Below are 25531 nucleotides of genomic sequence, written 5' to 3'. Positions count from 1 at the left end.
AAGTTAACCAGTGTGGCATTGGGTAGGGTGTGGATACTTCTACACTTTATGCCTTCAGAAGTACTTCATTTAGACAGATATAGAGGTTGTTGCATTTGGTAGCAGTTGTACTGTTCACACCCCTCTGCCACTTGCAGATTTGTCATTTATCTGCTTAAAAGACAGTTTATAATTCCACTTATGCTGCTAACTTGTCTGCATAATAGCCATAGTATGACTGTATCCTTACTTACGTAGCCATGACCCTGAGTGTTTCTTCAAATGGAGACAGAACATCCTTCCCCTGCATTACTTCTCAGTATCAGACCCTCTCCCTGCCTCTGGGGCAGGTGTGTGACCTTTCTGGAGAGTGAACATTTTCCCAGGGTCCTCCTGGAGGCCCCGAGCTCTGTGCCAGCAAACGACACCGTGTTTTCTCCTCTTTCCACCCACACTGTTGGTGCTGGCAGGACAGGAACTGATCCCAAAGTTGCCGTCACCCTGACAATGTTCTCTGGGTGCTCTTTAGAAGCTCGTGTTATTTCAGACAGAAGCAGATAGGGAGCCATGCACTGAAGCACCCCCTTTGGAGAAATCCTTCAGGACGCAACATCACAGCGCAGTGGCAGAGGGTCCTCCTCTGGGCTGTTGGGCCAGCACCGCGGTAATGGCGTCTTTCAGCTCCCACTGACCTGGCCCCGGGGCCTCTTACTCTTGCTGGATAGAGGCTTCCTGCCTGATGCTCTGTCTCCAGCTAATTCCCCCTCCAGTCAACCCTCTTCCTCACTTGCCGCAGTGATATGGGTGATCTTCGAATAGCCTGATGTCCTTTTTCAGCTCAGCCACTTTCAATGGCTTCCCATTTCCTCCAGGATAAAGCCCCAACTTTCTACCACAGAGTCCTGGGAAACTCGTCATTTTTCAAAGGGCACCTCTGTCCCCAAATCACACCCTCGTTCTTCTGGATTCTATCCAAGTTCTGGCATCCGAAATCGGGGAGCCAGCTTCTCCTTCACCTATGTTCAGTTAATTCTAGGGTCCTGGGCTTTCTGCCTCAAAAATGATCCTCAAATTCATCTATTCTCTCCACTCCCACTACTGAGAGCTCTCTTCCTCATTCCTCCCCTTGCCCACAAGCCTTCCCCTGGGCTGTTCCTGCTGCCTTCCCATCTTTTTAGTGCGCCCCAGCATGCAGAGGACCAGAGCAGGAAGCCACTCGGCTGCTCAGAAGAGGGGGTGCTCAAGGGAGGGCTTAGGGATGCCAAGACTGTTGGGAGCAGTCAGGCACGTACTGCCCCGTGTTTATTGTTTTAAGTCACTGTCCACTTGAATTTATAAGCAACCTATGACAAAAGCATTATGAGACGTAGTGTGGTTGAATTTTATCATATCTGGTATGTTCTTGTCAGTCACATGTGGATACATGCTTTGTTGTTCTCATATGTGTTGTCTGTTTGGAGGAGGGGAATACCTTTACAGGTGAAAGAATGTGTTTTGTTTTTTATCCCAGACCTCAACTATTTCTTGCGGGGGGGGGGGGGGGGGGGGGGGGGGGGGGGGGGGGGGGGGAGGTGAGAACGAGCCCCCTGGTGGCAGCTACTGCAGTTGCATGGGTAGAATCCGGAGAGGGAAGTCTCCTGAAGCAGGGCCTCCTAAATCTAGTTATGGAAAGAGCAAATGTCCCCAGAGGTGGACCAGAAAACATCCAGCATTTCTGCTTAGCCCTTGACTTCTCCAGGAGTAGGACCGAGTCACTACGGCCCGTGGTTAGGTTGGAAACTTGTTCGTCTCCCACTTTCTTGTAGAAATAGAATTGCTTTGGGCGCAAATGCATCCAGAGAAAAGTTATCTGTGAGAAACAATATGGAAAAAAGAAAACCACCCCCAACATCATAAATGTCTGCTTTTCAGTCTACTACTGGGAGGCAGGGGGCAGAGTAGGTAGCTGGTTTTCGAGGTTCTCACTGTCCTCCTGACCTCGGGAACCGGCACTCCCTTCAGTACTGGCGGAGCCCGGAATCTGGAAGATGTGCGTGTGCTTCCTCCTGGCGCCGTGTCAGTAGGTGTGCGTGGCTCTCCCACCGCAATCCGTCCCCTGCAGGCCCGGTTGGAGGTGGTGGATGCCTCGCCCTCCAGGGACAGCTGAGGAAGGAGCTAAAGGGGGCCCCATGGTGCGAAGTGTTCCAGCCTGTTGCTCCTCTCATTTAAATGGAAGCATAAGGTCCCCTTCCTTTAGGAACCTTCTAGGATGTGACACTTTCAGTTTTCGCATTAGGATTGTTCAAGCATCTTTTCCCCATTTTTGCTAAATAATTATTGCTGTCATGGGGACATTTCTTTCCCTTCTGATTTGGCCACCTCCTGAGGGCTGCAGCTGGGCCCAGCCACAGCGTACGTTCTCCGAATTCAACTCCACAGCCTTGTCACCAAGCACCAAGCTTTAGGCTAGATGCTGTTGGGATGACGAGAAGGTGCGCCCCTACCCTCTGGGGCCTTGGCTATTAAGAAGGCTGATCTGCACCAGAGGACTGGCTCATCTGCAGCCTGACAATGCTAAGTGCTGGAGGGAGAGGCAAGTGTGGGGGCAGGGGACTCAGAAAAGTGCCGGAAAAGCAACACCTTGAAGGGAGAGGTAGGGTGTGGCGTCAGGAGAAAGGGTTCTGGGTGAGGATGCAGCAGACTCTGTCCTGGCTATGCTGAGGACTTGCTAGGTCCCGCTGGCCCAGCCCCTGCACTTCCCATGCCTGCTTTCCTGCTGCTAGCCAGCAAAGGCACACGTAGAATTCAAATGAAAGAAGGCCTGGGGTGCCTGGGTGGCTCAGTCGCCCCAGGTTAAGCTTAAGTGGCTGACTCTTGGTTTCAGCTCAGGTGGTGATCTCAGGAGTTGTGGGATCGAGTCCCGCATTGGGGTCCAGGCTCAGTGGGGAGTCTGCTTGAGATTCTCTCTCTCCTTCTCCCTCTGCCCCCCCCACATTCTCTCTAAAATAAAATAAATCTTAAAAAAAAAAGGTCCAATTCTGTCATAAAAGAAATGTGCAAATCCTTAGACAGCTTGGTACAAGGGAGTAGGCAAAACCCTGACTGGAAACTGAAATACCTGCATTTGGGTCCTGGTTTTGCTCTGGCTTTGTGGTCCTGGGCACATCGTAGCATCCTTTCTGGGAGTCGAGTTTCACCAGAAAGAGAAGGGCAATAATGACGCCCGCCATGGCCAGCTCTCGGCGTTGTGAGGGAAAGGGTCTGCAGCTGGGCCTGAGTGGCGTGCTGGGAAGAGATCAATAGGACCCCTTCCCAGGGTGATGAGGAAAGGGGTAAGGGGTCCACGAGGCCGACCAAGAGATGAAGAAGAAAGGGGGAGATGGGCTGGCCACGAGCCAAGCAGAACCCCGGAAGGAAGACCACGTCCGAACTGCACTGTGCGGTAGAGAGCACAAATACCTGTGACGTGCTTTTCCAGCTTACGCACTGCTCATAACTTCGGGGGCATACATTACTTGTGTGTAAAATGTAAGTAATCACGCATTTTCCACCCTGACAGGTTGTGTCGGGTTGTTGAGTGCCTCGTCCGCCCAGCAGGTCCGAACCGCGCCTCCACAGGGTATGTGCCAGACACACTGTGACCAGCACAGCCGGCATTGCCCCAGCCCTGGGCTCTGCAAGGTCTCCTTTCAAGGCGGGGTCCTCCTTCTGTCCCCAGTCCCCGGCACGGAGTAGGCATCGGGCGAACGTCTCCTGGTTATGAGTCCGGTGACTTCTGAAAAAGACTTGGGTTTTGTCACGTCTTTGGGAAAGAACAGAGAAGACACACCTGCTTGGAATAGGTTAGCAAAAGTTTTCTTGAAAGTAGGGTTATGACCCTTCCTAGACCCGTGATCCCATTTTATAAATTTGAAAAACTACCATTTGGGGCTAATTCCCCCAAATAAGAGTCAACTATAAATAATTTCTTGAAGTTTTATTAAATCATTTAGACTTGAAAGAAGTCACAATACTTAACACACTTAAGTGCGTTCTGTACACCACCAACCCAAATGGATTGAGTTCAGAATTTTTATAAATAAAAAATAAACATATTTACAGTGAAAAATAAAAACATGTTAGCAAGTTAGATGATGAAACTGTTATCTAGAATCAGTTTTGCGGAAGTACCAACCTACAGGATTACACATAAAACATTTAAGATTTCATTAGGTTTAAAAAGTCCATAATTGAAGAAGTTAGTTGTAATATATGATTCATGTCTTACTACAGCTTTTTACTTCCCCAAACCAGAACTTTTGGCCAATTTACACAAAAAGCTTCATTTTCCCTTTATTGGAGGTAAAAGTACAAAAAAGCTCTTAAACTCTCCCTAGAACCATCTAAGGAATAAAGCTATTTAATGCTACAAATATCACTATAAAACTAGCTATGGACATAAACCATTATACAATTTGTGCTACTCATCCTCCAAAACGGTATGGATTCTTTCTGCATTTACACACCAGGACAAAAATGGAGTCAGCTGTTTTTGGAAATTAGTTTCAAAATCATCATCTTGTCTCTAGAAGGCATATTTCTAGAATATAGTTACCACATTGTAGGAACTCTCTTCTTTACTATAAAAATATTTCCCTTTTAATTCTCTCTTTATATTTTAGGGATTGTTTCTACCTCCCCAGGCAAAGGTGAGGGCTATCAAGCTTGGCCAGCCAGTTTCAAGAGACCACTGAAGAAAAAGGACCACACGTGATTTACGGATAGCCCTCTCCTGGAGTTTAGCAGTACAGAGTTGGCTCAAATTAGGTTATGCCCCCAAATCCAGTTTAAATATGACTTACAAAAAGTAGTCCCAAATAAAATTGAGCAAAGAACAAAATTTTCAAGTTCACAATTTTGGAGAGCCACATTCCTAAAAGGCTATTCTGTGTCACCTGCTAGGGGTGCAAATGTAAGTGAAGGCTAATTGCTTGGCAAAGGGCTCCGGGAGTTGCTGGAATGTCTTGAATGTTTTGTTCCCGATGAACTCAGGGAGCGAGACCTCTGTCTGAGTACTGTTTTTCCTGGAAGCTCCAAGTCTTCAAATACAGCATTTTCAATGATGGTGGTAGCTTCAGGCCGTTCCATGGCGGATGGAGAGAGCATGTCTTGAACCATCACATACTGAAATATAATAATCATTTTGAAATGAAGGGCCAGGTTTAGACCATGAAACAGTCCACTAAATCAGGAGTCAGAAAAGTTTTTCTGTAAATATATTAAGTTTGCGGGCCAGTTTCTGATGCAACTTCTCAACTTTGCCATTGAAGTACAAAAGCAGCCATAGACAGTAAGTAAATAAATGGGTATGGCTGTGTCCCGATAAAACTTTATTACAAAATTAGACAGCAGGCTGCATTTGGCCTATGGGACATAGTTTGCCAACCCCTGCTCCAAATAAACATAGACCATTTTGTGGTAATTGGTTGTTTTCTAACATATAATAAAGGGTCTTAAAGTCACATCCTTGAAACACAGACATAATCTGACTTTAAAAATGATTCCATTTTATAATTGCATGTGAATGTACAATTATCTCAATAAAAATTTCAATTAAAAATAATCATGCCAGAGATCAGTACCTAACCCCTTTTCTTGATTTTTTTTTTGAGCCCTTCTTAATGTAACATATATTCTTATAAGACACCCTGGAAACTGATTCATCAGTTTTACAAAATATATAACAAAGTAATTTTTAGTAAAACATATTTCATTTTATTTTATTTTATTTTATTTTATTTTATTTTATTTTTTAAGATTTTATTTATTTATTTGACAGAGAGAGACACAGCGAGAGAGGGAACACAAGCAGGGGGAATGGGAAAGGGAGAAGCAGGCCTTCCGCCGAGCAGGGAACCTGACACGGGGCTCGATCCCAGGACCCTGAGATCATGACCTGAGCCAAAGGCAGATGGTTAACGACTGAGCCACCCAGGCGCCCCAAACATATTTCATTTTAGCTTACTGTATCTCTATATTATACTTTAAAAAAAATATTTTCTTTTATTTTAAGTAGGCTCCACACCCAACGTGGGGCTTGAATTCACAACCCTGAGATCGAGAGTCGCACGCTCTATCGACTGAGCCAGCCTATAAAGTTCATTTTTTAATGCAGTCCTTCATTATAACTTATATTACTGACAGGTAAATTTAGATTTTTCCCTATTTGATAATTAAAAGACAGTCTAACTTACTTCAATTTAATTATTTAAGAAAATTCAAGATGTATCCATGTGTAAATTTTAAAATGATGTGTTTGTGGACCAAACATATTATGGAATAAAAATGACAAAAGTAACAAAAACAAACTTCCAAGGCTCATTACACACAATTTTTACCATCAGGACCAGCTTAGTTTTTCCTTCCTACTCTTCTGAGCAATTTTACTGTGTCACTCACTCTGAGTGCTTTAACTCCAATCAATGGAAATCAGTGACACCCCCTCCTTTTTAAAGAAAGAAGCCAGTTTTTAAGATCCCTCCCAAATTCACTAAAATAAAGAAATTAGTGGCAGTCACAGCAGTAGCTCTATTGCCCCGAGTGTGCCAGGAGTTCAGCCTTTCTGAAGGAGAAGGATGCTAGCACGTACAACAGGAAGTCACCCAGTGGGGACCACAGAACACCCGGCCAAAGACCCCACCAAGGACCCCGGGCCGAGTTCCCTTCCACCTGTGATTTTAACAAGTTGTGTGCTCTTGGGATCAGGTTCCTTTCCTCTCTACACCTCTGGCTTCCTCATCTGTAAAATGGGAAATTGGTGAATTAACTGTGAAGGCCCTTTAAGTTCTAAATTTGATTCTCAAGAAAATAAAAGATTAGAATTATACAAACCTCACGAGGATATTTCTGAGTAAATAGTGGTGGAAATTTGAGATTTCTTACGTCAGTTAAGATCTAAAAAGAAAGAAAAGTGTTACTTGCTTTTAAATGTTTTGATATATGGATCCATTTATTTAAATGTACTTTTTTTTTGATACTCTAATGAAGTGACGAAGAAGAAAGGCTGAATATTAAACAGATGGAAAACTTATCAACAGCTTTTCCTGACCTGATAATCTACACTGAAGTGCTTCATGAGCACAGATCTACGTGCCATCAAATTATCAAAATCTAGAAAACAATTCAGATATAATTATGCTTTTATTGTACATATTATACTGACACCTGGATTTTAACTGAGAATGGACTGATTTGTGTAAAAAATAACTCATTCATGAGTATACATTTGTGCCCTTAAGTGGGTAACTTTTTCTATTAGGATCTAGCCTCTTTGTATTTGATATGAAAGAGTATATTCTTTCTTCCTTTCTCTCTCTTTTTTTCATAATCTCTATGCCCAACCTGGGGCTCAAACTCATGATCCCAAGATCAAGAGTCACATGCTCTTCTGACTGAACCAGCCAGGCACCCCTCTTCTTCTTTTTCTTCTTTTTTGAGTGGAAAAAAAAAAAAAACCAACAAAAACAAAACCAAAAAAACCACTCAAGTCAATTGTGCTAATTACTGAGTATTATAACTAAGCTTTTGAAAGTTCATTAGGGAATTTTCATACACATTATCACTCTTTTTTTTATTTTATTTTTTAAAGATTTTATTTATTCATGAGCGACAGAGGGGGTTCGAGAGAGAGAGAGAGAGAGAGAGAGAGAGAGAGAGAAGAGGGAAAAGCAGACTCCCAAGGAGCAGGGAGCCCGATGCGGGACTCGATCCCAGGACCCTGGGATCATGACCTGAGCCGAAGGCAGACACTTAACCATCTGAGCCACCCAGGTCCCCTATTATCACTCTCTTTATGTTCCAGAAGAAAGAGACAATACTTAAGGCATATAAATACACATAACTGAGATTCTCAGAGATAAAATACTGAATCCTAAAAAGAATGAAATGTTATAAAAAGGAACAATCTTGGACATTAAAAACTGGATTGTCAAAATACAAAATTAGGAAATTGGAATAACAAATTAAGGAAATCTTGCAAAAAACAACACACAAAGAGACAAACCGATGGGAAATAGGAGAAAAAACAGGTTAGGCATTTATAGGATTAAGTCAGGAGGTTCAGAAAAAGAAAAGAGAAAAAGTGGAGAAGAATTTATCAAAAATTAACACAAGAAATTTGCTAGAACTGAGAGTCACATCTCCTAACTGAAGGCACCTACCAGTTTAAGTACAAAAAATGGGGGGGGGGGAGGATCAATGAAAGGACTAAATGTCCTAACAGCACTGATAAAGGGAGAGCCCTAGGAGCTTCCAAAAAGGGAAATAAAACAGTTCCAAAGATCTCATGTCAAAGAATGAGGCACCAGCATTTCAGCAGCCTGAGTGGGGGAGGGGCAGAGGGAGAGGGAGCAGACTTCCTGCTAAGCAGGGAGCCCCCCCATGAGAGGCTGGATCGCAGGACCCTCGGACCATGACCTGAGCCAAAAGCAGATGCTTAACCGACTGAGCCACCCAGGCGCCCCTCTATGTTTGGTTTTCTGAGTAACAGTCGAGCTGTTTCCACAGCGGCTGCACCATTGTACATTCCTACCAGCAGTGTACTGGGCTTCCAATTTTCTACATCCTTGCCAACACTTGTTATTTTCTGTTTTCTTTTGTTTATTACGGCTGTCCTAAACGCTATGAAGTCGTATCTCATTGTGGTTTTGATGTGTATTTCCCTAATGAATAATGATGTTGTGCTTACTGGCCATTTGTGTATCTTCTTTGGAGAAATGTCTATTCAAGTCCTTTGCTCATTTTTTAATTGGGTTGTTTGTCTTTTCGTTGAGTCATAATAGTTCTTTGTATGTTCTGGATTACTAGAGCTTTATCAGATATATGGTTCACAAATATTTTCTCCCATTCTGTAGGTTGTGTTTTTACTTTCTCGATAGGGTTCTTTGATATTCTTGTAACTATATAAATTTTGATGCCATATGATTCTGATTCTTTACATATATTGGACCTGTTTCATATCCTTCTAGAAGCTTTTAGAATGTTCTGCTATTTAGTCATTCAGGTTTTTTAATTTTCTTCCTTTTTTCCCATTTATTGTACAGAGTACTTGGTACGTCCTTTTGGTTAGAACAGCTGAGCCTTTTGGTTCTATGTGAGAACTACATCCTCTTCTACTATGGACAGGAGTCAACAGATAAGAAGTAAAATTGATATAGAAATGGTATGATAAGGGCATAAACTTTGAAAATATGGAGGTATGTACCTGGGACAACGGTTAGAAATGTTGAGGGTGACCACCTACGAACAATGGGGAAAAATGTGACTGGCCTCCTTTTAAAAGCCTTTCAGTAGTCTTCCTTAAAAACCATGGTCACGGTTTATTTTGAGAGGAAAAAAAACACTAATTATGCTTACTTGCCAGCTTTTAAGTGTATGAGTGTATGGTCACTTGCCCTCTAGAAAATTCTTTTCTGACCAACTATCCAACCGTGTCACTCCCTCTCCATCCCCATTACCCTGACGTCCCCCTCGCTTTGCACGTATTACAAATTTACTGAGTGCAGGATATTGTTACGATGAATTGACACAACAACAAGGAACAAACAAGAAATTTTTGAAGACTGAGCTTGAGATGGAAGCAAATAGTCTACAAATCCTCCCTGTAATGCTCACGTGAACTTTTCTACTTGCAGTGAACTGCTCTGCTGGCATTAAGGGTAACTTATTCTTCTTTTAAAATGCTTTCTTATGTAAATTTAAAAGTATTTTCTTTTTCCACCTTTTTCGAGTAGGGGGGAACTTACCCTGACTCTCTCCATCTGAGTGCCGAATGGGTACAGCAATTCAAACAGAATGAGGCCTAGAGAAAAGATGTCCACTTTATGAGAGTAGTTGTTTCCATGAATCTGAAATACCGATATAAAGAAGAAATCTTAGAAAAAAATGAACAGAGATCATAAAACTGGTAACCCGGCATTAGTGAATCCCAAAATTAACCTAGTCACTTCCTGGTTTAGAGGTAACTGTCCGAGTAAAAACATTAGCAAAGAGTTAATGATCTCTGCAGCTTCTTTTCTTTAACTCACTACAGCAAGAGTAATTAAACTACTCAGCATTACAGAAGGAAAGCCCAGGTACTGCTCAGAGATATGCATCAGTAAAAAAGGCCCCGCAGAAACCTGGAGCCTTGCAATGCTAAAAAAGTTTGTGGGAGCCAGTCAAAGCAGCTCAACTACCCCCGAGGTGAAGATTTTCAAAGCCAACACTATCTAAAGCAGATCTCTCATTTCTAATCATCTTAGACCTCACCCATTTTTATGAGAAAATCTTCATTACTCCAAACCACTAATCAACTGTGGTTAGCCCTCATTAACGCACTTAATTATGGACTACTTTGCATTCTTAGTTGTATTTTACATGTGTCTATTTCTTATTGTTCACCACTAGATTATAAAGTCCTGGAGGGAAGGAACTGCCTCTTTGGTGTTCCCATCATCCGGCACTGGGCTAAGTACAGAGAAGGCACTCAATAAAAACTTATTTGTTCAAATGAACAGATGAATTGCAGCCCAACTACTCTATTAAACAAAGCCTCATTCAAATTAAAAGTGACCTCCTGGGACTTAGCAGAACCCTTTTATTTGTGAAAATTACCCTAGGCACATATTTGGCAAATGTTAGAGAAGGGCATCACTTTGAAACCGCTCCATAGAGGAATTTCTTTTTTTTTTTCTTTAAGATTTTATTTATTTATTTGACAGAGAGAGACACAGCGAGAGAAGGAACACAAGCAGGGGGAGTGGGAGAGGGAGAAGCAGGTTTCCCGCAGAGCAGGGAGCCCTATGCGGGGCTAGATCCCAGGACCCCGGGATCATGACCTGAGTGGAAGGCAGCAGAAGGCAGACGCTTAACCAACTGAGCCACCCAGGTGTCCCAAAATGTATTTTAAAACAATGTCTTAGTACAGCTTCTGAAGCTCCGGTAAGACAATTCATACAAAGTATTCTGAGAGACTTTTAAAGGGACATTTTATAAAGTGACAATTTCTATATTCTTATATATATATACATATATATATAAGAATGTAGAAAAATACAGAAGAATAACAAGCAAATTATTAAGAGAATTATGGCTGTCCATTTTTAACTACATTTTCACTACTGTGTGCTGTCAAGGGCAAATTTTCCAGCTATCCTTGATTTCCAGTATCTTCAACAACAACATAGCATCACTTATGAACAAACATAGTTATCACTTATCACAGATCTCTCCCTTTTTCAGATAGCAACCCTTTCCTCCAACAAACACACGTGCGTGCACACACGTCAGCCGCAAGCTGTGATACAGTGAACACAGCAATGTGTGGGGTGGCCAAGACCACCTAGTGTTTATGTTTTCAGTGACATTCACATTCACTCATCCACCAAACGTTTCTGCACACCTGCTTTAATTGTAGCACCACTGCAGGTGTTGGGGATAAAGTAAAACAAGAGAAAAGCTAGGTCTCTCCTGATAGCTTATATTTTAGAGGGGAGGAAAAAACAATTTCAGAGAGTTAAAAATGCTGTGAAAAAAAATAAACAGTATAATGGGATCGATCCGGACTGGGAGTGGAGGGAGAGTCCTCTATTTCAAAGGGTGTTTGGGGGCGGGGTGTGGGTGTGGGGGTTGGGGGGAGGGGCTCCCCACCTTCTCTCCTAAGCACCCAGATAGGAGTCCTTTTATTTAGTCATTCCCATTTTGTTTTCATAATACTTAAAAGTGTGAAGGTATACTCCCAGCCTCTTGAATAATTCTGAAAAAAAATGCTAAAAGCATTTTAGTATTAATTATTTTTTATTATTTTTTTATTTTATTTTTTTAGTATTAATTCTGATACATGCCTATGTAGAAAAATTGGAAAATACAAAAAAGTCCAAAATATCTTTCAAAGCCCTCCACACAGAAGCAGTGGCTGCTGACATTTTCTGGCTCTTCCTTCTGACCTTTTTTCCTATGGATATAAGCATGTATTTACAGTATTTTCATATTTCATACAGTTTTAATTTCCCCTTTCACCAAGTGCTGGCCACATCGTTTGACTAGAATGATTGAATTATTCAGGCCAATGGATTTCTTTTCCTCCTTAAGCCAGTTTGGATACCTTTGCTTGTGAATGATCAACTATGTATAATAGTAGTCTCTTATAAATTAAAATCTCTGCTACATGTATCCTAGTTGCTAATTTCTAAAGTTATTTGTGGTTTTTCCCTTTAAGTAGATTTGCTAGAGAGGATATCTTTTTTATTTAAAACTCTAAAAATCTACCATCATGTTGTGACTTTATTGTTCCACTGTTACCAGTTCTGGTATCAGGTCTTATTCGTGTTCAATGTGTAGCTCCTTGGCCTTCCAGGCAGAATGTTGAATCATTTACACAGTAATGTGCTCATATAATGAAGGGCTTTCAAATAAAATAGAAGTTTGATAACTTCCTATGAATTTCCTTATTTTTCATTTCTTTGTTTTCTTAATGCTTTGCATTATTAGGGAGGGTGTTTTAAATTTCCAGCTATCCAAAACACAAGCAAAACAAACAAAAACCCAAAATCAAATCACTATCATCTTTTTTTACTGCATTGTGTTCACAGAAAGACATTTACAATGTCTGTTTTCAAATACACTCATGTTTCCTTGTGGTCTTAGAAATTTGAAATCAAAGTGTATCTCATTTTAATTAGTTCATCAATAAATGTTCAAATGCCAACTATATCTAAGGGCCAATATATATTTCATTTAGCTTCCCCCCCCTTTTTAAAAGATTTTATTTATTTGACAGAGAGAGAGAGAGACAGTGAGAGAGGGAACACAAGCAGGTGGAGTGGGAGAGGGAGAAGCAGGCTTCCTGTGGAGCAGGGAGCCGGCCACGGGGGGCTCGATGCCAGGACCCTGGGATCATGACCTGAGTCCAAGGCAACCCCTTAACGACTGAGCCATCCAGGCGCTCCAGGGCAAATAACTTTTAAGAAACTATCACTTACTGAGTTTTGATGCACTAACAAAGACGAATACCCACAATTACCTGAGGATACTATTTAATATTCTTCCCTTTCCAACTATCTGTGCAAGGTCAGAATTTCTTCATTTACTTTAGCCAAAATAACAGAACAACAGATTAAATGCAAAGGCAGATATGAGAATCTAGCTCTTTTTGTTATTGTTTTAAGTAGGCTCCATGCCCAGCGTGGAGCCCAATGTGGAGCCTGAACTCATGACCCTGAGATCAAGACCTGAGCTCAGAGTCAGATGCTTACCTGACTGAGCCAACCAGGCCCCCAGAGAATCTAGCTCTTTAAAATAAGATATTAAAGAGATTTGCAAAAATGTAAACAAATGTCACTCATCTCACTAATTTGTTTTTATTTTGCAGAATATTTATTTTTCATAAAAATACCTTTAAGATGTGATAGGCTTAATATTGCTATTTTTAATAAATAAAATTTTGGGATGCCTGGGTGGCTCAGTCGTTAAGTGTCTGCCTCAGCTCACGTTATGATCTCAGGGTCCTGGGATCAGGTCATGATCTCAAGGTCCTGGGATCGAGCCCCGGATCGGGATCGGGCTCCCTGCTCCGTGGGAAGCCTGCTTCTCCCTCCCCCACTCCCTCCTGCTTGTGTTCCCTCTCTCGCTGTCTCTCTCTCTGTCAATAAATAAGTAAGATCTTTAAAATAAATAAATAAAATTTTTATAAATTTCTCAATTTTATCCTCTAATACAGCAAATATTGATAGATAAAATCCCATAAGAAAAACTCTTGGGTTCTCAATCATGTTTACAAGTATAAACAGGTATTGAGACCAAAAAGTTTGAGAACCACTGATGTAGAAGCATATACAAGCTTGTGAGTATCATTAGCTGGGCTGGGCATGCTTCTCTGATGCTCCCAGGATGCCCTGTTCCAACCACTCTTCCAGGCTGTCCTGTTCACAGTGCTTTTCCTTTGGAGACCGAGCATCCCCACAAGGCAACATATTCCAGCCCATCTACCTCTCTTTCCTGCCATGGTACATTCTAGAAGTTGCTTGTGAATTACTGGAACGAGCAGCTCAATACAGGACATCTGGCTCTAGCTGGCTCTGAAACAAGTTTTTACAGAGTGTACAAAAGAAGGACTGGAGTTAAATTTGGGAAAGAGGCATCCAAAGTCTTCTTCTAAATTTTTGGTTGCTGTCAGGTTCTGGCTCAGGGGTGAGTGCATGTTTTATGCACTATGTTTTTCTTAATCCATCCCCAATTCAGGTTGTAGAAATTGTACCCTGACTGTGTTGCCTGGGTGCCAGTTTTCGTAATTTTCAGATTTTATCTTATTCTAAGAAGAATGTGGATGGAGATTCATGGGGCATATCTAGCTTGCAGCCATGCTAACTAAAAATCCATTGTTAATTCAGAAGGAAAAGAAAAAAACTTGCCTGCTCGGGGCTCATATACAGCTTGGTCCCCACTTGTCCTGTGTGTCTGGCATATGCTGGCATTGGGGTCAGAACCATCTGCTCTTCCTCATCCTGGTCCATTTCAGTCACCAATCCAAAGTCTCCAACCTTGACCACATCGTCCACTGTAAAGAATATGTTGGAAGGCTGCAAAAAATAAGACAGACAAAAGCATGATAGGTGTGCATGGAAGAGACTTTCTCTCCTCCGGAAGAGAAGTACAGGGAACTAGATATTCTCAGCATTAAACAGACTAATAAGAAAATAAAAGGAATCCTTCAAAGCTAAGCAAGTACTGTTAGAGTAAGGAAAAGGGTAGCAAAGGGAGTGAGCATTTATTGAACATCTATTTAAACTCTTAGAGAATCACAGTCTCGAGGGCCCAGTCCTCAATCTCAGTATTCTATATACTCTCCTTTGGCAAGCTTTTTATGTTTATGACTGAAGCCATGATAATAATAGGAGTAATGACAGGAAATGAATATAGAGCACTGGCAATGCGCCAGGAGTTGTTCTAAGCGGTTTACTACTATTAACTCATGTAATACTTACAACCCTATTAGTTCTCTTAGACCCTCATTTTACAGTTGGGAAAACTGAGGCCCAGAGAAGTTAAGTGCCCAAGGGTATCCACCTAGCAAGTGATAGAGCTGGATTCAAACCCAAGCGGTCTGGCTCCATAAGAAGAACACTTCTGGTTAACGGCCACAGGAGCAGCATTCAGTACAGTCCTTGCCCTAGGGTAGCTCATCGCTTCTCTCTGATGAATGAATGAAATAGACCCGTCTTTCGTTTGTGTCTGAGAGGGGGAAATAGGCTACCAAGGAGAATAAGAGCTCTTCACTACAACCTTGTGCTGCTCTTCTAATACTCGGATGCTCCCATGTACTCCTAGACCTCTGTCCCCAGTTCTAAACTCTCATATGTAACTGTTTATAGGACACATCCAACCAGATTTCTCATGGGCTCCTCAAACTTGCCTGTGTGAAATATATCATCTTTCCTTCAGCACCTACTCTAACTGTGGCTAACATAACCACTATTCGGAGCCCTTAAAATAAGGAAAAAGGAAGCCATTTAGCTCATGAAACTGAATTTCATCAGGTTTCAAATACTGCCAGACATAAAGCATTTTATTCCCGAACTCCAAAATACTATTCTACAATGTTGACTTTGAAGCATTTAAGTTATTGCATATACCAAAGTCTATAGTAATAACCTCCTGCTCTCCCACAGATGACCTTATCTGTGTTGTGAGAGACAACACAGACTGCGATGCCTTAAATTTCACATCTCCTCCTCTCCCCTACCTTCTGGTGTCAGCTGTTATTTACTAAACACCATAATAGACTTTTTGGGGGGCAGGGGGTTCTCCAGCATTTACCCCCTGTGCTTCCATCAGAAATACCTTGACTTGACTCTGGGGACTCCCTTTTCCCCAACTGTGCAGCAACCCCATGGTTCAGGTGGATGTTGTCCTGAGGTTACATCCAGAGGTTGTAGAAGTCTATCAGTACAATTCCATCCCCTGGCCAGGAGACTGATTTAGGGACGGATAGGTGTCCTTGGCTTAGCAATCAGAAGGAAACCCGGGACTCCTTATCAATATTGGGAGAAAGAGATGGTTTTCTCCCATGCTCTTTTCTCCCCATGCCTATCTATCCAACCACCTCTAAAGACTTATAACATGTAGCCCTGAGAATTGCTGTCAGCTATCCTGGGACAGTGAGGGAGAGCATGCCTGAAAATGGAAACAAGAAATGGTGATGGCGCAGGAGGCAGATTCCGGCTACATCACTTGATCCTAGATAAAGCTTTCCCTGAATCTTGGACACTTCAGTTACATGGGCCGATAAATTTCCTTTGGGCTGCAAACAAAAGACTATTCAAAATAAAATGACAGGAGCATATAGAATGTGTCAGGCATTGTGCTAAGGAAATAACAGGTGAACAAAACAGACAGGGAAACCATAGGATAAATAATACAAGTGTGATGAGAATTTAAATGAGAAATAACAGGCTCTGTGAGGACCCGATGTATTTAAGGAACTGCAAAAAGCCCAGTGTGAAGCCCAGCTAGGGGGAAGAGAAGAGACTGGAAGGAAGTCTGGAGAATCAGGGGCTGGAAAGTGCCAATGACAAAAACTGAGCAAGGAATAAAAGTGGGGGGGGGCAGAAGGTTTAATATGGAGCTCAGAGACTTGGATCAGAATGAACAGAATGCAGAGCTGTTTAAACTTGGAATAGAAATCTTGGAGGTAATTTTTCTGGCATCCTAGAAATCTTTTTTTTTTTTAAGATTTTTATTTATTTATTTGAGAGAGAGAGAATGAGAGAGAGAGAAAGCACATGAGATGGGGGGAGGGTCAGAGGGAGAAGCGGACTCCCTGCCGAGCAGGGAGCCCGATGTGGGACTCGATCCAGGGACTCCAGGATCATGACCTGAGCCGAAGGCAGTGGCTTAACCAACTAAGCCACCCAGGCGCCCCATCCTAGAAATCTTTAAGAACAATATATCCTTATAAAGGAATCAAACTTTTTGATTTCTAAAAAACTTAGGGGAAATTAATTTTATTCCTGGAATTTTTTTGGTACATAGACAAATACATAAAAAAAATCCTTAGACAATACTGTAGCATCTAGCAAACATTCACTAATATCTCACTAACATTATAGAATCAGGGGATAGTCATTATTAATGAAAACATAATTACACTGCCTTTCAACTTGGCATTTTGTGTGTATAGTAAGGGCTAAGTACAAAAAGAATGTGTATATCAGTTGTTTCTCACCAAATGATAAATGTTTACTATATTCAAATAGCCAGCATCCTCTCAAGTTAGTATCTGGCTTCCTGGAAGTTAGTTGTCTTCTCCTTTCCAACCAAAAGAAATCATCTCTGAACTTTTCCTTCGGTGCAGAATAATTCCTGATAGTCAGTTCGGGCCCACATCAAAATCACTGAAGCACAGTGATTATATACAAAGTATATCCAAATATATACAAATTATATACAAAGTATATATAACTTTGGATTATATCCAAAGTGACAATTACTTTGGAAAATAGGAACTAATTCTAATTCTTGTCCCCCTTATTCCAAACTCTTACAATATATTCAAGGACTAAAACAAGTACTGCTGATATGAGAAGAAAATAACTTGTCCAAGTAGTTACTTTGGTGCCTGAAACAAAAGGTTTTGGCTACACGAAACAAAACTGAAAATACTTCAAATCAGTAATTTAAGCCGCTTCCGTCAGAAAAGTACTGATATATTCACTATACATTTACTGATGATCACTATGAGCATATGAAATACAGCAGAAATTAGTCAAGTAAGAGTTCCATATACTTATTTCAGAAACACATACGTAGGATATATTGAGTATTTTAGTAAGAATCTTATATAATTTAGCATATCACATTGTCACAGTATTCAATATTGTATATACTGAAAACAGAATCAAAGGCTTTAAAGCTGCAAAAAATAACCTGGCTAACTATTTGCTTTCTTTCTCCATCCAGCTTCTCACGCCCTTCCCCAGAGCCTAAATCGTTCAGGAATCAATTCAGAGCTGGCTAATGAAGGAAACTATGTGTCTCCTTCCACTTGGGTCCCTTTCACCATGCTACTTGGAGCCCTTGAGAACTTATGTCAGGGTTACCCAAAGCCATAGGAAAAACAGGGTATATCTGCTCATGGTGGATTTGTCTTTTTTAGCCAGAGGACCGGGAATACTTTTTATGGTAAAATGAACATAAACACATCACAGAAGTGAAGACTTGCTCTGCCTGAAGTTTTCAAACCACGAGACTTCTTTCTGTAGCAGGTTCCTCGGGCTACTTCCCCAAGCCTCTGCTCCCCTCTCTGACTGATACCTTTCCTCTCCTTTGCTCTTCAGGGCACTTCAGTTAAAATCTGACAAATATCGAAAGTACTGCTGTCAATCACAGCAGGTCAGACCGAAACCCTTGGGTGAGGTTCCACGAATACAGACCTTGAGGTCCCTGTGCATGAGCCCTTTACTGTGCAGAAACTCTACGGCCTCTGCAATCTGCAGGAAGATGTGCAGACACACGCTTCTCTCTCTCTCCTCTATGGTGCATCGGCTGTTCATCCAGTCTTTGAGGTTTTCCTTTCTGCAGAGCTGCATCTGAATGTAAAGATATACCTTTGGGGAACTGGGCTGGAGTTTTTCTGCAGTGTTTTTAGTGAGATCTAAACTTAAAGTGGTCGGTCTTGGAGGAGAAACAGAGAAAGTAGGTTTAGAAGAAGATTTGTTACTGGAATGCTTGAAAGCAGTTAGTTTATTAGCACAATGGTTGCCAATATGCAGTCGCTTCGTTTTGAGCTCTTCTTTACTGGACGTGTTATCACAGCCAGAATCTTCAAATACTATAGAAGAGGATGTTTTCTCCCTTGACCTTTCAAAAAGAGAAGTTCCAGAAGGACAAAGTTCAAAGGAGTTCGCCTTATCATTGCCATCCATAGTACCATCTTCCACATCGCATTCCGTAAGACAACTGTCTTGGAGGTTGCATGCTGCATCCATGGACTCACTGGTATCTCCATGGTCCATTCCTGAAAATTCCAGCGGAGAGAACTGACTCTCAGATGAACTCGTCTGGCCACAGGAAATCCCTACTGAAAAAGACCTCCTTTGTGAAGAAGGAGCTATGATTTCAATATGTTCCTTTGTAGAGAAAGGATCCATTCTACGTATTTTAACCGACGGTGCATCCATTGGACTAGGAGAACTGAGTGGCCAGTCTGTGCTAAAAGTGGGAGAGATACAAAGGGAAGAGAGGGAATACGTGCTGATTAAATGATCTGAAGTACAGTTTTTATTTTAAAAGCTTCATCTATAAAAAAGCCAGTACCGAATGACAAACGACACACAGATGAAACAAAAACATGCTATTTGAGACAAAGAACGTTATATTCCATCCATTTCTTCTAAAAAATTTCAACTGGAAAGCTTAATTTTAGACTTGAAACAGTGACCTGCAATTGTCATGCCAGAGCAGCCAGGGCCTTTATGCAAAACACAAAGCACTGAGGGACCGCCACGGACAAGGCTGCTGAGTGGCCATGGTTCGTAAGCCCTTGTCCGAAATAGGGCAGCAGCTCACAGGGCCCTGCACGGTGGGGCCACCTCACTTGGTCCTTCTGTGGTTTGGCTATTGACTGTGTCTATAAGTGTCATCTTAACAGGTTACTTCACGTGGATCTAGGGCTGTGTTTGGTACTTTTAGGTAGGAATTTTACTGGTAAATGGTCTATATGCAGCCTGCTTCCTCTTTGTTCTCATTTACGCATTTTTAAAAGAGCCTTCCTTCCTATAGCAGAGCATACTTAATATGGGAATTATCTTCAGGTTGCCCAAGCTTAAGTATTTTTAACTGCAAATAGCTTTAAACTAGTTTAATAGTTTTAAAGGAATTGTAAACTGTTAACTACCAAGAAACTGAAAATCTAAAATAAAAAAGTGATGAACGCAGATAAAACCTCTTAAAAAGAAAAGCCACTGTGAATCCCTTAGCAATTTACAATTCATACAGCCCTATCTACAAATAATTTTTAAAATTCATATTCTAAAAAATAAACTTTTCTTTCTTTTTTTAAATAAACTTTTCAATAAGTGGCTAGAGAACATTCCAAAACATGATGACAGAGAACAGCATTTTTTTCCTAAAACAAACAAGCAAAACTCATCTCTAGTTATAGAAATGATATTTTATTCACATAAACAAAAAAACAGCCTAAAAGTACTAGATTTTAAGTCTATGTCTAACCAAGTTACCTTTCATCTTTCAGCCAAATTTCATCCATTTTTTCTTGCCACTTCTCTGGTGGTGCTTCCAACCAAGCATTGAAATATCTAACAATCCCTGGATGGTCAAGCTTGGCTAAGGCTTTAACTTCTCTCATTACCTTTTCCCGAGCCAACTCCCTAAAATACAGAGAAAAAGACAACACTGAAGGTTGCTTTTACCTGAAAAAGTAATCATATCTCTAGTAAGAAATAAAATAAAATTCTCTCTCGAATCCTAAATTAGAAACAGATGAGTTAGCCCTAGTGGCACAATTCTAAAAAGCCACATAGTAGGTTTTGTAGTTTAAAAAATACATGTATTTAGGGTTTTTTTTCCTTCTAAATATAAGTGCTATGAACACATTGCCTCATTCAAACAAAGCTTTCTTAGACGTCTAAAAATGAATGACTACAGATCGTTAAAGTTATAAAGACTGCTTAATGTTAAATCAATAGGAGGATGAATAGGTGTAAGTGACGTATTCGGAAAACAGCTCAGGATGGCAGCTCAGAAGGATGGAGAACGACCCTACTGGTACATATGTAATTGGCACATATTACCATCCAAAAAACCTGTATTAGCATGTTGGTTTGGTTAAAGCAAGCCTCAAATACCAACTATCACAGGCAATGAAGTTTAATTAGAAAAGCATCTGGATTTGATTTTCTGCTTTGGCAGCTTTTCTGGTGGATCTAATCTCACATTTCTAGGGATCCCACTAACTATTCTCTATACCACCTCCAAGTGCTTTTCCTTGAGCCTTTGTCAGGCCATTTTGTGTAGCTGGCCATCCCTCCCCTACACATATGTCTACTGAGTGACAGGCTACTCTTGAATACCCAGCACAAATGTCACCACCTCCAAAAAGCTTGCCTTCCTTGATTTCAGTTACATCTGCACTTTTTCATGAAAAGCTATTTAAATCTAAGCCACCAGGTCACAACCTTCCTTCCATTGTAGTTATCTGAGTATATACGCAAAAGCCGCAAAGAGTTATTGGTTCTTGGGAGCAGAAGCTTTGCTTAATTTTATAACCTATGTGGTGCCTTGCACATATATTTAAACTACTCAAATATTATATACCAAGGAAAAGAATTAGTCCCAAGGAAAAGAATTAGTACACAAATCCATCCCAATCTTGTGTCCCTAACTGTTGGACAGAATGTTTAACTACCAGTTACAAGGACAACAGAGCAATTGTACACATTTAATCAAGACTCAATAGGAGCTTACAGGCACCTCGGTGGCTCAGTCAGTTAAGCGTCTACCTAAGGCTCAGGTCACGATCAGGGTCCTGAGATCGAGTCCCGCATTGGGCTCCCTGTTTAGTGAGAAGTCTGCTTCTCTCTCTCTCCCTCTGCCCCTCCCCCCTGCTCCTGCGCTCTCTCTCTCTCTCTCACTCTTTCTCAAATAAATAAATAAAAAATCTTAAAAATAAAAGAATCAATAGGAGCTTGAGTCATGATCCCAGGGTCCTGGGATTGAGTCCCACATCGGGCTCCTTGCTCAGTGGGGAGCCTGCTTCTCCTTCTGCCTGCCACTCCCCCTGCATGTGCTTTCTCTCTCTCTGACAAGTAAATAAATAAAATATTAAAAAAAAATAAAATAGATGGAAAAGAAGGCATTACTCAAAGCCCATCATCTTAAGCATGACACTGTTCTGAGTTAGAAATGCTACTTCTAGGAATCTATCCTATGGAAACAGATGTGGTCAAAAATTTATATCAAAGATGGACACTGCAAAGTTGTTTTTAACTGCAACAAATATGAAACCCAAATGTTTAACAATAAGAAACAGTTAAACAAAATATTTCACATGTATCAACTGGACTAATATCCAGCCATAAAATACTTTGTTTATTTTGGCATTTATACTCTTAATAACATGGAAAATGCCAAGGATACAATAAAGGAAGCAACAGATTAAACTGTCTGTATTGCTAACTATGATACTAACTAGGTACATTTATGATCAGAAAAAAAGTCAAAGGAAATACCCAAAAATGGTAATAGTGAGCATTACTGGGAAGAGAAGACACAGATGATTTTTGTTTTACTACTTTTCCCTGTTTTCCACAATACATAGATTATTTTTAAAGGGTGATATCCACTGTGGAAAAGTCCTGAGTGTTTAAGAATCAAAAACAGGGGAAGATTTTTTTAAGTTGAGGCAAAGCAATCTAAATAGATCACCCCTTTTTGACAGCTGGTTATCTGGTGGCACTTGGAGGCTAAGATTCAGAAAGTCAGAAACTTTTCTATAGGATGGAGTATACCAAAAAGGACATATTGCTTATGAGATGAGCAATATGGCGCTAGTTGCAAGCCCACTAACAATGCCCTCCCTTACCTGTTGGGGAGGCGAATTCTCTTGATAGCATAATTGCAGTCATCTACTTTGTTTCTGGCTTCAAAGACGACTCCAAACCCACCACGACCCATGCACTGAACTGGTTCAAAATCTGTTAGATAGCTTAAAAAAAAAAAAAAAAAGGAAATTTAATAAGGCAATAGTTCAATCTTACTTTATGATGTATAAAAAGTACATAAACTCAGTAAGTCTCGGAGAACTTTATTAATAGAGATTATAGTTTAAATTTGACTACTAGCATTCTTTGTTCTTCTGTTTATATAAATGAAGCAAGCCCATTCTAATTTTTTCCTAGGAAATTTATAAAAAATAAAAAAGTTTCTGTTCAATTGGGAATTGCTTCCTTTTTTTTTTAAAAAGATTTTATTTATTTATTCATGAGAGACAAAGGGAGAGAGAGAGAGAGAGGAAGAGAGAGAGAGAGAGCAGAGGGAGAAGTAGGCTCCCAAAGCAGGGAGCCCGATGCGGGACTTGATCCCAGGACCCTGGGATCATGACCTGAGCCGAAGGCAGACGCTTAACCATCTGAGCCGCCCAGGTGCCCTGGGAATCGCTTCTTAATCACTTGTTCTTACAGTAACTGTACTACTGATCTAACCCGTCCAAAACTTTCCATCACCTACCAAAATATTCTATCCTTCGTTCTCTAAACTTTTGCCTCCTATGGCATTCTGCACTCAGAAAAACATAGCTTAGGGGCATCTGGGTGGCTCAGGCAGTTAAGCATCCTGCTCTTGGCTTTGGCTCAGGTCCTGATCTCAGGGTCCTGGGATCAAGCCCAAGTCAGGCTCCGCATTCAGTGGAGAGTCTGCTTGAGGATTCTCTCTCTCCTTCTCCCTCTGCCCATTCCCCCCACCCCCCCCCCCCTTCCACTCTTTCTCTTTCTCAAATAAATAAATCTTAAAAAAAGAAAAGAAAAAAAACCATAACTTAATCTTACGTCAGTGCCTATAAATTTTATGGAAAAAAATGTAATCAATCCTATTATTTATTTTTTTTTAGCCAGAAATCTTTCTAGGAGCCAAAGTTGTGTGAAATTGGCTGGGTTGCCTCATGAGTCAGTATGCTCATCACCAGAGAAATTCAGACAGAAGCTAACCCCGCATCTGTGACTTACAGGCTGACCTGCACATTGTAGCCTCATCTCCCTTATGCACCTGACTTCTTTGCTCTGCACTCTAGATTTCAGCTGACTTGCACCAGGCTCTCTCGCAACTTTGGGGCTTTTGCTTCTGCTATTTGCTCTACTGAGATGGCCTAATTATTTGTACTTAATGAAACTCTATTTTCCCTTCATTCTGCTCATCTCGCTACCACTGTGGAGCCTTCCTAGACCCCTGTCTTAAGTTCTCATAGCACTTTGCACATAGCTTTTTAAACTATTTAAACATAATCTCAATATTTTGCAGGTATCTGTATGCAGCTCACTCTCCCTACTGCCACTGCATTGTGGGGGCCTTGAATGCAGGAAAGCATTCTTGCTTCTTTTTGTATCTCCAGAGCTTGCGCTTACCTGGCAAATAGAAGGTCTAACAAATCTCCGTCAAATAATATATGAAAAAATAAATGAATGCATGCATGCTATGGAAGTTGTTCTTTCAGCCATATGGGGAAGAGATGAATTCGATTATCTTTACTGTCTCTCATAAGGCTAAGTTTATTACTTTATGATTTGCACACTCATATTAATTTAGTAGTTGGCTTAGCTGGTTAGAGCAGCATTGGAGTTGAGGAGAGGCAATCGATCCCAATCCTCCATGGGCCAATTACCTTCACAGAGAATGAAGAACAATAATCTGCAGCCCTAAAAATAGCCAGTCAAGGCGCTTTGGTACAGATCCATCTCCCCAACTACAAAGCTCATGAAATTCACATCCTATTCCTGCAGGGCCAATTGCCTTATTGTCCTGTATTAAAGAAAATGAATATGTCGTCTGAAAAGAGGGATAACATATATATGATTATAGACTCTGTAAAATTTAAGTATCATCTTGCCTAAGGTCCCAAATGACAAATGACAAAGTTGAGACTTGAATGCATGACTGAACCCAGGGCTCAGGTTCTTCACAATGCCTACAATATAGTAGGCATTCAGTAAGCATTAGGTATTATTATAGAGCCTCCCAGATTTGAAAAACAATCAGCTGTACTTGCCATACTGAATAAAGTGAAAGGAAAATTAAATCTAATTCAGTTTCAGAGTATTTTATTCCAGTTCTCTTCACAACAGCCTTAGAGATGTATGTTTATTCATTCCACCCTACTCTTCCCTGTCTTTACCTAACTCTTTCTTACTCACAATTTAAGGTTCAATGAAAATGTGACCTCATTTATGATGCCCTCTTGAATAATCACAACCAGTGACTGAGTCACTTATAGTTCATGGCTTTTTCCTTAGCTGTTTGTTTTGCCCAGTATTATCTTCCCTCATAGACGTTAAGCCCCTCCAGGATAGGCCTAGTCTTTTTATTTCTCCCAAAGCCAGAAATACTGTCCTGTGCTCGGTTGTTCAGAGTAAATGTTGAATGAACCATGAATGGCTTCGGTGGTGGATTACCTCCTGAGATTTGTCAGGTCTCTAGTTCTCTCCCTCTCTCTGCTAGCTCCCATATTAGTCAGCATCTTTATCAGAAGGGTACTAAAGCCTTTGCCATTTCTTAGTCACCTAGTAAATTCTGCTTTGGGAAACTTGTAGCTAAAACAAACTGATTACAGTCAATTCTCAATCTGTGATAATACAGTATGAATGCAGCTTAGATAAATTAGGTCTACACATTATCCATATATCACATATTTTTGCAGTAATTTTCAATCTTTTCTGTCATAAAACCATTACCCTAGATATTAAGCAGTAAGGTTCTGTATCTCTTCCTTGTTCCCATATCAACAAGTGTTAACTATGATATCAAAACAAATGGAAAATGTAGCAATAAATCA

The 25531-nt window shown here is 40.9% G+C and overlaps 1 protein-coding gene across 1 annotated transcript in view; it reads right to left on the bottom strand.

The window, feature by feature from the left end:
• Positions 1-3919: 3919 nt before the first annotated feature.
• The window catches only part of EIF2AK3 (eukaryotic translation initiation factor 2 alpha kinase 3), a 68164-nt gene continuing 46552 nt past the window's right edge, over positions 3920-25531 (bottom strand). The window contains exons 11-17 of the mRNA XM_025868227.2: positions 22574-22696; positions 20211-20360; positions 18405-19182; positions 14385-14552; positions 9741-9842; positions 6829-6891; positions 3920-5121 (exon numbers count right to left, since the gene is read on the bottom strand). Coding sequence (XP_025724012.1) covers positions 4921-5121; positions 6829-6891; positions 9741-9842; positions 14385-14552; positions 18405-19182; positions 20211-20360; positions 22574-22696 — 1585 coding nt within the window. The 3' untranslated portion in view covers positions 3920-4920. The remainder of the gene's footprint in view (positions 5122-6828; positions 6892-9740; positions 9843-14384; positions 14553-18404; positions 19183-20210; positions 20361-22573; positions 22697-25531) is intronic.

The sequence above is a fragment of the Callorhinus ursinus genome, unplaced genomic scaffold (assembly GCF_003265705.2).
Source record: "Callorhinus ursinus isolate GAN/ISIS: 27379988/994484 unplaced genomic scaffold, GSC_fseal_2.0 scaffold10, whole genome shotgun sequence".
NCBI lineage: Eukaryota > Metazoa > Chordata > Mammalia > Carnivora > Otariidae > Callorhinus > Callorhinus ursinus.
The sequence above is the reverse complement of the archived record's forward strand: the minus strand, read 5'-3'. Positions and strand labels throughout refer to the sequence as shown.